We start from the raw sequence: 12,069 nt of genomic DNA, 5'->3' as shown, positions 1-12,069 counted from the left end.
AAGCAGTGAAATAAACCATTCATTTAATGTTTGCAGCATTTTATTTTTATTAGCAGCAGTGGAAGGCTTAGTCCAAATCATAGAAATAAAAATGACTTTTATTGCTATGTGATATGTAAACAGAAGAAAGAAATGCATTTTACTTGAAAAACACTCATTTTCTTTGTTTGCTTCGAAGAAAACACCATCATTTCAAAGAAAAAAATAAGACTCTTATTTACAAATAGCTCCAGAATGACTTCTAGGTGTCACACTGATATTAACAATATGAAAAGCATAACTTACCCTTACAATATATAATATTAGCGTAAAAAATATTGAAAGAAATGTACGAGGGTGTTATCTTGACCACTTCCAGTCAAGACTCCTGTTTTGCTATTTCTTAATTAATTCTGCAGAAGAAAGCTGTTGTTTCAACTTCACGAGGAAAAAGAACTGGATTCAGTGGCTCCTGGGGGATTTCTGGAAAGCTCTTGAGGAATGCAGCAGCAACTCGTTAACTAAGTACAGAGTGCTCCTGGCTTCCTATCCAGGGTGGTTCCATAAAGAAGCTGTGGCTTGGCATTACTTTTGTTAGCTAGTTTTCTAGCTGGAAGAGAATTGTGAAATGTTCCTTTAACCACTTCCCCCAGCACATCTGTTTGCAAATCATTGAGGATTTAGGCATTTGTTACCTAAAGTGGCAGAGGCAGAAAATAAGAGGGAGCTGTTAGAGTAGGGGATGGAAATTGCATTGCTCCCTAGTCAAGATCTTCAAGAACCTTTATTCTAGAAGAGGTGACTGTGTTATTTGCTTGCCCTCATTACTGACTTGCATGTACATTTGAGAGTGTTATTCTTCACTTGGAAAATCTTTGCTTTGCAACTTTATTGGCTTGGTGAGAGTGTGCTGTTACAACTAAATGCAAAACTTACAGAACAATCACTTCTAATTGCAGGCTCCATTTGTTAGTCATGTTCTTCCTGGCTTGTAAGGAGGTGAAGTTAACAGGTGGAGTAGGGGCTGCTTACTGCAGAATTTTGTACTGCCTCCAGTATATGTTTGCTCTTCAAGTAAATGCAGCAATAGCAACATTTGAAGAGCACTATAGAGTATCTGGCACTTTTCCCTTTGTCCTGCGTTATTTTGTGCTTCATCCTGGGCTTTATGGTCTACTCTCGTTCCAGGGAAACACAGCTGCTGGATTAATCAAAAATGGAAAGCTGGTTAGAGAGGTAGTGCATAACAGATCTGAAACAAATAAATGGCCTGAAGGTTGTTTTACAGTCAGCAGCTAATGCTGAAAGACTCATTTCTTTTCAGCTGATATTTTGTTTGTGCTTATGAACGCTGTAAGTGTCATCAGATAGCAAAGGTGTTACTTCTGTTTGGGGTTTAGTAAATGGCTTGGTTGAAAACAACCAAATAATTTATATAAAATTGGTTATGACGAAAACGTTTGTTTCACTATATTGTTTTCTTGATTTGGACTACAGTATGGCTTTTTGACTGGTTATTTTAGGAGCATTATAATCAAAAGAAAAACTGGAAGTTCTCTGAAACTAATCCTCCATCAGAAGAAACAGGAAAACCAGAAGCTAATATTTTTACAAGTGGCCAATGCTAGATAACCAAGTTCATGAACTTAGGCAGGTTACATTTCACTTTAATAAATATTGAAGCTCTTTTCCTCTTTTTGTCAATTTTCAGAGATTTGTATTACTTGACAATATTTAGCCATAAATCTTTGAATTACTTTGTCTTCAAAGAATTGCTAGGAGGATGACAGTGTTGCTTGTGTTTTCCAAAGAATGCATTGGTTTATTTGGGTCCTCTGTCATGCATTTTGTGCAAGTAATTTGCACAAGAAAGAAAACTTTGGAGCAGGAACATTATATGCTCCTCCTTGCACTGGAAGCAAGAGCCATTTCCCTGGAATTCTTCTACGTATCTATATGCCATTATGGATGCTTTTGCAGTGGCTCCTCCAGCTGCAGGCATTTCCTTGGGAAAACAGTTTTTTATTTTTTGTTCTGACAAAAGAAGTAACACAAAGTGAGACAGCTGTATGTCTTCAGCACCAGTGATTATCTTGTCAGGCATGGGTGACTACTTGAGAATTCCCTGTCCTTGTGACTCTGTGCATCTGAGTCTTTGATCCTAGTGGAGATGGGTTGGACAAGCGTGTGCTTTGATTCCCTGAGATTTATTTTTTCTCTGACAAAATTGATTCATCTCCATATTCCTACCCTATGACCAAGGTAAAGTCATTTTGTAGAAATATGTCCTTTTTTAAACTTCCAGCCATGCATGGGATCTTTGCTGTATCTGTGAGTAGTGGAACCTAATACAAAAAAATCAGAGATAATGTTGGTGCTGGATTTTATCATATAAGACATCTGCTAATTCAAGAAGTACACATGACATTTAAAATCACTTCAAAGCAAGACTTAATGTATTTATGTAGGTGTCCACCAAGTCTCCAAAAGGGTAAATTCCATTATCTCACATCAGCTCTAAATGATGTTCAGTGTGTTTGCCCGTTTCTAAGGAAATTAGTGAACTATTTATACCATTTACACAAATGCTCTTGGGAATACTCCTGTCTAGGCAAAGTGTTGGGCCTGTTTTCCCAGGTTCCTTTGCTTTCAGTGAAAATAATGAATTTGGTCAGTTTTGCCTCATTCTGATTTTTCACATAATTTTTCTATGCTTTTTTTAATTATTATTTATTTTGTTTTACAGATCTTTCCTTATGTCTTCAGGAAAGCTTTCTCTTCTCAGTATGTTGTACAATTGTGTCATGGGCTCTGCTAGTCCTTGATTTTTAGATTTTCTACTCAGTATCTGATACTATAGATAATGTTTCTGAGTCTGAATCACTTTATCATTACTATTATTATGAAATGAATTTGTAATTATTTTAGAAATATATATAGTTTTAATTTAAGTGGCTTATTAAAGATAACCTACTGCTTGCCAGATTGTTCTTTTCTCTGACTGGCTGTTTTATTCTCCCATTTTTAAGAGTCCATGTGTTTTATTGACCAAATGAAAAGAGTCCTTCCTAATTTTAAGGATGTTTAATTTTCATAAATCAATCTGAATAGGGACAAGGAGGAGTATATATAGATTATTAGTGGTGTATTGTATGCATTTCTTGAAAAAATCATGTTCTGCATTGCAAAATAACAACTGTAATTCTTTCAAAAAATGAACAGTTGAAGGGAGAATTCTCCATTATAGTCTGAGTAAGAAACAAGAGATGTTCTTAATTCAAAATCAGTTTAGAAGAGTCAGTCAAAAGAAAGACTAGTTTATCTTAGGCTGTCTCTAAAAATCTGTCTACACACATTACATGATGTAAACAGCATTGGGTCGTTGTAACCGTGTTCACACAGTATAAGCTTACAACATTTGAAACAATTATAAAGATGCTTCAGAGCAACATTTCTGCTTTTATTTCTCTTGTCTGGACGTTATTTATCGGTATGAAATTACTCAGTTTGGATACAGCTTCATCCATGACAGGCTTATATTAGTATAGTCAGCTCTTGTTTGTGTAACATACGGAAAGTATAGAATTAAGTGGCTAACTGGAAAATTCATCGATGCAGAGGACATAAAGCTGAGCTATGTTTAGTAGCTCTGATGAAGGTGGAGTCTTCAAGTATGATTCTCACACTGGCATTCATCTCGCCTGGCTAAAACACAGCAGGGTATCAGCAGAGTGGCTGTGCTGTTCCCTGACCCACATGTCAGATGAGCTATAAACAGAACAGCCTTTGTATCCATAAATTCAAATGATCAGAAGTTGTTAGTACAGCAGTTTCACTGAAAATTAGTTTTAAAAGCAGTTTTCATACTGACAGTAATATGCCGTCCATGCCTTTCTCATAAACTACCCTGATAGACTGTAACCCAACCATTGTATTTCAGGTGACTTGCTGTACGCATTCACTGTGTTATGCAGATCCCAGAAATTCTGATTTCCTTAAGTATATCTTCTTTTAGCTTTGTCTGCCTATAGTTCAGTCAGGTTGCTGGAAATGACTCAGTCCTAAAATGCTTCGTCTGTCTTCTGGAAGCTGTGGTCTGTTAGTTTAATCTGTTTCCAAGGGATGCAGCACAGCACAGAAAGGGTTTTCATCACCACCTGTTTTGAGAAAGGGACATCTCTCAGGCAGCACTGCAGCTACTGACCTCCTGGCCTTGCTTTTTGCTAATATGGGAAATACTTGGACTTAAGTGAATGACCTCTGCAGTGAGTAGAGTTACACAGCTTTTGAGGTGAGTGGTGAGCTTGATGCCATTCAGACCTCTCTGGACACTGATTACTGAAACTGCTGGGCTCTAGTTGGTTCAAGTATAAATTAGTTTTTGAAATGTATTGATTCTATTAATTTTGTGAGTTTCAACTTGTCCTGCTGAATGTATTGATTTATAGATGTATAGAGTGCTTTTCTAGGAAAAAATGTCTCCAAAGAGCTTTTGGTATGGAAGAATAGTGTGATCCTGTACTGACATGTCACACAATCATGCATCGACCTATAATCTGAAGTGGCTAACATTCTCACAGTTACTTGGTATATTCTTTAATGCATATATTCTGCTAATACTTGCAATGTAGAGTTGCAAATGTTACTTTCTGACTTCCCTGAAAAGAAAAAATAGCCTGTCTAAATTTACAAATTGCATATTTCCTCCCTAGTTATAGAGTCAAAGACACTACAAGGAGACAAGGGAGAACACAGTTTTGATGAACCTGGAACATTTGTCATAGAAAATACAACTGTTGAATTTCAGAAGACTACAGACAGGGAAATCATAAAGATCCTAGGACCTCTTGGTGCAGATTTCATTATCAAGGTGGGATGTCTGTGTGTACAAATCTACAAAGATATTGCAAGTATATGCAGCAGAGTAAGGAGCTGTCAATTGGGTTGTAGCAATACAAGAAATCTTTTAGATAGTAAATAAGGAATCTTAATTAAAACCCAGAGGTAATTTATACTAATCATATCCTGACAAGTTAAAATGTTATTGAGGTCAATGTCACTGCCGTAGTAGAAAGCACAACAGGATATTTAATGGTAAAAATGTCCTGGACTTTTGTTTTAGATATTACTGAAATATTGCTGTGCACTGTACTGATGTTAATCCAGTTGAAGACTGCCACCTGCTGAATCTCAATGTTGCTTCCTGTAGCACCCTAAAATGACTCAGACAACTGGTAGTCCAGCTACTGACTGTTTCTAATCCTTTTAGTTTCTGTTATACACAGACCACGTATCAGTGTAGTGTATCATGTATGTGCATTTGTAGCTGTGTAGAAATTTACCAATATTTAACTGACAAAGGAAGGCAGTTGCACAGTTTTCCATGGGAAATGGAAGGTGATTACTATCACCTCACTTGCCTTTATTTTTCTTGTTGTAGAAACAGACTTTCAGTATTGTTTATTATTTTGCATCTCCAATATCACATGTGCTTTTAGACCTGCCAAAACATGAACCATTATGAATAGGTCAGTTCTAGTTCTCCCTATACAGAATACTTAATGTTTTGCTGATAAGGTAAAACAAAAAAATACAACTGGGAACTTTGTCAATAAAGTATTGATAATAAAATAGTGATATTATTACCTTAAATAATTTGATAAACAAAGTGACGTACAAATTCTTGACTACTGGACATTTAGATTTATTGGATATTCTTGAAGTTTTATGCCTGTTGTCATAATACTGTCTGCACAGTTTCTACTTATGAATTCTATTTTGAAATGTCATAAACAATTGAGTACATTATACACATGTCTTTTAATGGAACTTTCTCTAGACCAGGTACTCTGGATCGAAAGACAGTGTGGTTCAATTCTTTTTCTATCAACCTATCAGTCATCAGTGGAGACAAACGGAGTTCTTCCCCTGCACAGCGACATGTGGAGGAGGTAAGTAATGGCAACTTTTAAGGTGTGTTTACTTGTGAAGATTGAAAGTTGCTGATTTACAGCTTTCATCTACATGTTTCTTGATTAAATGTTTGTGTTTCTTTGCACTTCGGTGGTGGTTCTTCAAAAAACATTGATGACAGAGTAGAAAGGAAGTTGTTCTTTTCCTCAGTTAATATAACTTTTTATCTTGTATGAATGGAAGTCATGTTCTCATAATTGGATTGATTGTCAAATCTTCAGATATAAAGACATGAAGTGGAAAATAACAATTCCTAAATGATATTTTAGGAAAGTAAACAAATAAATACAATGAAAAAATAATCAGAAGATTAAGAGAAAGAGGTATTTCTGACAACAGTGGTGGACATGAGGGGCAGTATTAGAACACTTTATTTCGAAACCAACTATGAAGAAAGCAGAATGAACAGAATTTAAGAACCAATTACTATCAACGCCCGTGGCTCTGGAAATGTGGTCTTAATAGTAGTTAGAAGATACTGCACTGTAGTTTCTACTCCTGTTTTAATTACTTCTATTTATACAATGAATGAACTGCAGCTTGACTACTGCTCAGCCAAGTAAGCCCACTAGTTGTCAAATCTGGTTCTTCAGAGAGCATTGCCTTGTCATGGGGGGAATTTCTGACATCATAGACCCTTATTTCCCTTGAGCCAACATTACCCAGATCACCTGAAGAACAAACTAGGAGATCCTGCAGCAATACTGACATATTGATTTTGTGATTTCCTTACCCAGTACGGATATAGTCTAAATAGTTACTTGGGACACGAGTTAAGTGTTAAGGATGTTTAAAGCAGAGACTCTGGGGAGCTTTTGCCAGACCATCCATTTTGATACTTGCACTACGTTTAGAAGATGACATGCAGAAGATGAAACTTCTGCATCTTTTAAGATACCTGGTTTTGTGAATTGTTAGCAGCAATAGCTGTTCTCTGAGCATAGAATTGTAGACTATCTTGAGTTGGAAAGGACCCATGAGGACTGCAGAGCCTAGCACCTGGCTTCACAGAGAGCTACTCAAAACTCAAACCCTATGCTACAGACACCTGCAGCCCTGCAGGCTGCACACAGACTGCAGAAGTTGGTGATAATCCCTGCCCTCTGCCCCATGCCATCATGGCAGCAGCTCCTCCGTGCAGCCTGGCCTGGCCAAAACAATTTGCTTTTCTCAGTGCAGCCCCGGAAAGCAAAAAGGTTGGACACGACTGTGACTTACAGCATTGTCCAAATGCTTCCTGACCTCCAGCAGCGTGGTGCCATGGCCAGGAGACCTGATCCTCACACCGACCCGCCCCTCCCCTGATGCAGCTCCATGCCATTCTCTCTTTGAAATTAGTCAGTATTTTCAGTAGCTGCATTTGTAGCTGCATATCCATAATCTGAATCTGGTATCTTTGTCAGCAGAGATTGACATTGTTGACAGCAGTCTTGAGAGAAGAGAGGCTGGTGAGTGAAGAAGCACAAAACTGAGCTAATACTACCCACAGAACTAGGAGTCTTAGGGATGGCATATTACTGAGGCATGCAGGGGAGTTGTATTGCAGCTGCCTGACTTAAACCTGTAATCTGGAATCAGCATGCCGCCATTCCTCACTTGAATTAAAATATGTTTAATTCTGTAATCTTCATGTGTGGGGAGAATATGTTGCAGGGACATATCAGAAAGCACAGGCAAGCTCAAATGAACAAGAACATTTAAAAATTTCATTTATTTTGTTTGCAAGTGGCATATCTTCTGGGTCCTTTCAGTGCTTATGAGAACAGGAACATGCTTTGAGCACTGGAACTGCTTAGTTCTTCTTTATGGTTATCACCCTCATGCATGATGACACTTTGAATCAGCCAAGAGACACAGAAATGAAGCCATTGATATATGATACTATAGCAATTTCAGTAGACACTGGCTCTTGAGCTGTTAGTTTATTGACTCCATTTGGATTTTCATTCTTGTGGTTTCAAACTTTTTTTTCTTTGCACATACCAGAACATCCTCCTTCTCTCCTCACGTTAAGTCCAAGTCAGTTTCTCTGAATGAGCCTTTTTTTTCTTAGCCAAAAAAGAAACCCAATGGTTTATGAAACTCAGATTCCTTCTGTTAACCAGTCTTTCCACATATTTATTTTTTTTTCACCGAGTAGTTACTTCAAGTTTTCTTTTGTTGGCTCTTCAACTAGGAATGTTCTTGAAACTATTTCTTGGTTTTCTTCAGTTTAGCTGAGCATAGTTTTTGAATCTCATCTTCAATTTCTCTGGCTTTCTGATTTAAAGTTGTTGTTTTTTCTTTTTTGTTTTCTTTTTTTTTTTTTTTTCAGCATGCATGACCATGTAATAAAGCTCTCACTAACATACACTTTAACTCTTCCTTGGGGGAGGGCTGTTATAAATCATGGAATGTGTAATAGAACCATATGACTTTGTAGGGTTGGCTTGTGACAGGTGAGCTGTTCCATTATGTCACATGTGACACATTTATGTATGCTTTTACTTGTATCCTTAGAGTATTATTAGAGTAATGTGTAAGAGTCTCATGTAGAATTAGGATAAGTTAACATAACTGTTGCACTGAATTACCTTCAATGAAAATCTAGCCCTGTGTGCTCCTGTGCAACGTTTCCTTTTTTAAAAGCAAACCAAGGAAAAATAATACTGGAAATTAACTCTATGGAACCACAGTGTTTGGAGCGATTTGGAGGGGAGAGTGGTAAAGGGAGAAAGAAAAATCTTCTTTAATTTATCTCCATTATTACAATTTAACTTTGCTTCTGCATTAGGTTATCAGCTTAATTCTGCTGAATGTGTGGATATTCGTCTGAAGCGGGTTGTTCCTGATCATTATTGTCATTACCACCCAGAAAATAAGAAACCAAAGCCCAAGCTAAAAGAATGCAACATGGATCCTTGTCCTTCAAGGTATATATGAGAAATAACTTAAAGTGCACGCTATTGTCATTTACTAAGGAACAAGTTGTCATATTTAATTAATTTGGGTTTTTTTAATCTTTACTCAGTTTTGGTTGATTACTGCATGCATTGAAGGCTGGCATCAGGCACCATTGTCAGTGGGTTTGTAGTATTTCTTAAGTGTTGTGCACTACATGATTTTGCATTATACCAATATTGCGAGTTCCTGTTAGCCCTTTCTTCAAAGGCTAATTTTATCTTCTTTATGTTATTAAGTGTTATGGCACTGGTGTGAGGTTTTTATGATGATTTATGAGGAAAGATTGTAAACCAGGTTTTTGATTTTATCAATCCTGCCATTCAGAACTTTTCATTACAAACAGGCAGTTTGTAATGAAATCAAGTTTTGCTTATAGTTTATCCTGGTTTATTCATTTGTCTACCAAAAAGTCTCTTTTTTTTTTTTTTTTGTACTGCAGCATTGACAATAATTGAAGTTTGGGACTTTGTTCTCTTGTGTGTGTGTGTGCACGTATTTTTTTGTTGTTGTTATTAGTATTACTTTTACATTAAGAATAGAAAAAAATTATTAATCGTGGTACAAACAGAGTGGAACATTCTTGCCAAATTATAAAGGCTGCGGTATACATAACTTGTATTGAATTGCACTACAGTATTTCAAACTAACTTTTGGATTGTCTGATGAGGTTTCCTGGCTGTGCTAAAAGAATCTTAAAATAACATCTCAGTATCAAGTCCCAGAACCTCACAGTAATATGCCAGCTGGATGAACTAGAGTTATATGGAAGAATAAAAGGAAACACACTCAATGGATTTCATTTCCTATAGCTAAACTGTCCATTTCCTTTCATTCCTGCTGAACATAGTCGTTGATAGTGACCTCTACCAGTTATAGATGTGCAGGATTTCAAGACTTTTTCCTGGATAGCTGATCACTCTATGGAGTGGTAAGACTTCAGTAAAGCTTAATGGCAACAGGTGCCAAATATTGCAAAGTTGGATTGGGAAAATAAGAAAGGGTTTAATTCTTTTTCCTTTCAAATTTATTGTACGCAGTCAGAAAAAGAGGACTACTACTAGATAGAATGCCATATTTCTTAGTATTGGAAGTAAGGCTTTATGCTGGCAATTCAAGCAAACTGCTGTAGAAGGATCCTAAGCACCATTCAAACCTATCTAGAATTAATTCTGAGCTGCATTTATTTCACTGCCACACATGTTCCTCAGAGGTCTTCGTTACAATATAAATATGTATTTCTTGTTAGTAAAGTAGCACAGTTCTCTGCTCAAGCATTCCTTCTTTCGTTCTTTTTCTTTTTTTTTTTTCTTTTTTTTCTTTTTTTTTGTGGAATTACGTGGAGAAACTGTATGGTGAATAGATGTCTCTCTCTCTCCAGAAAGTTTAAGATTGTATGAATCATTGTTGGCTACAGAGGTAGGTAACATGCTGTGAATGTAAGATTCCCTCGTTTCACACTGGGAATTAATTACTTGAAACATGATTGTGTGTAAGTATGTATGTAGTTGCTATTGAGCCTTGGATATAAGAAATAATGCTGCAATATTTATTTTGTTGACAGTGATGGATTTAAAGAAATCATGCCATATGATCACTTCCAGCCACTTCCTCGGTATGTACAATCAGAACAGCGTATGTTTCAGTGTAATCCCAGTTTTGACTGTAAGTTCATTATTTGAGTACTTACATCATTGAATGTTGTCTTATGATGCTTTTTGCTGTAAGTAGCAAGTTCATAACAAAATCCTGTATTTTGATTTTGAATCTTGCACTTTGGGTAATTAGCCTAGCAGTAAGAGGTTAGTATGCTCTTGAAAATATCAACTTGAAAGACTTCAGCAACGAGTTGTTCCCCTAATCCTTCTCTTGCTGTGCTGCCAAGAAGGGCATCTCCTTTAAAATTCTGTATGGATTCTTTTATTGGAAGATTTTTAGTCTGAAGATGAATGCGGTGAATATATCCACAAATACAACTGGTCTTCCTGTGTTACAGGACTCTTCAGTTCCCCTTCACTTATTTACTGTTTAGACTTACACTCTAATGACATCAAGGTTGACATGACAGTTTAAAGATACTCTGTTGTCTAAATGTCTACTGACTAAAATTAGAGCAAGAGTACAGATAAATGCCTTTTATTTGTTCGTTTTTTTTCTTCTTTTTTTTATTTTATATCTCCCATCAGTCACAAAACTGTAAGGTATCTCTGAAATGTTTAAATGTTTTATAAAGATGTTTGTACTAAAAAGCATTGAGCCAGACTTAATGTTAATGTAAAGAGTTATAGTCAGTGGACTTAGATGTGTATTTATCCTAACTGAAGCACTGCTTTAGAATACAGCGAAATGAATAATGTATATTTTTCTAAATGACTAAAGATGTGAAGTAATGAGAATGAAATCATAGATTTGCATGGCTCAGTGGAGCTACTGATTACAGCTGGTATAAACGGGCAAAGTTTATTTCCGTAACAATTTACGCTTGCTGTGGATCAGCTCTCCTGTGATGTATTCTGGCTTTCATACACTGGTTGGGATCTTTTCAGTTACATCTTTATCCCATGAAGTTCTGTAATTGTTCTGTCTCTCTCTCCTTCCATTTCTTCTGCCAATTCTTCTGTCAGTTCCTTTTTGTTCAGATCTCCTCTGAAAGTCAGCACAATTTATTTTCACGAGTATTTCATCTTCTGAACCACTCAGCTGGAGACAAGCTGAAAGAGAAATTTAATCCCCTTTCTGTGCTGTACTGTGCTCAGCATATTTGCATGACACTCTGGTGAGATGGATTATGTCTGTGATAAAGCTGTGGGCAGGTTCTCTTATTTCAAATATCGAGAACTACGAAGACCCACCTCATTTCAACACCTCTATGTGTACCATCAGAAGAAGTGATGGTGTTTCTGTGCAGTGCTCAGGAGTAAGAACTGTAAGATGGAAGCAAGTGGCCAAGCTGGGCTCAGAGTTCATTCCGTTAGGATGGAAAGAGGAGAAATTGGACAGACTTATTCACTGTGCTCCTTCCACAGGGAAGATGCATGAGTAAACACATCAGAGGTTTAAAGGCACCACTTCTTCCTGAAATTTCTGAAATACTTGCATCAATGAGGTGAATCTGGTCCAGTGTGGATGTAAGTCTTGCTTCAGTGTAGTGAGGTGTTCCTTCTCTGTGTTGTTGCC

At 36.8% G+C, this 12,069-nt stretch overlaps 1 protein-coding gene across 16 annotated transcripts in view; it reads left to right on the top strand.

Annotated features, from left to right (window-relative positions):
* Window positions 1–12,069, top strand: part of ADAMTSL3 (ADAMTS like 3) — a 189,204-nt gene that overhangs the window by 124,934 nt on the left and 52,201 nt on the right. For all 16 annotated transcript variants that reach the window (XM_042824305.1, XM_042824310.1, XM_042824300.1 and 13 more), the window contains 4 exons: window positions 4,692–4,849; window positions 5,819–5,930; window positions 8,726–8,864; window positions 10,457–10,507. In XM_042824305.1, the coding sequence (XP_042680239.1) occupies window positions 4,692–4,849; window positions 5,819–5,930; window positions 8,726–8,864; window positions 10,457–10,507 (460 nt within the window). The remainder of the gene's footprint in view (window positions 1–4,691; window positions 4,850–5,818; window positions 5,931–8,725; window positions 8,865–10,456; window positions 10,508–12,069) is intronic.

Source organism: Centrocercus urophasianus, unplaced genomic scaffold, assembly GCF_019232065.1.
Source record: "Centrocercus urophasianus isolate 14NV4802_14NV808 unplaced genomic scaffold, USGS_Curo_1.0 seq_23, whole genome shotgun sequence".
NCBI lineage: Eukaryota > Metazoa > Chordata > Aves > Galliformes > Phasianidae > Centrocercus > Centrocercus urophasianus.
This window is presented reverse-complemented; position numbering and strand designations above follow the sequence as displayed.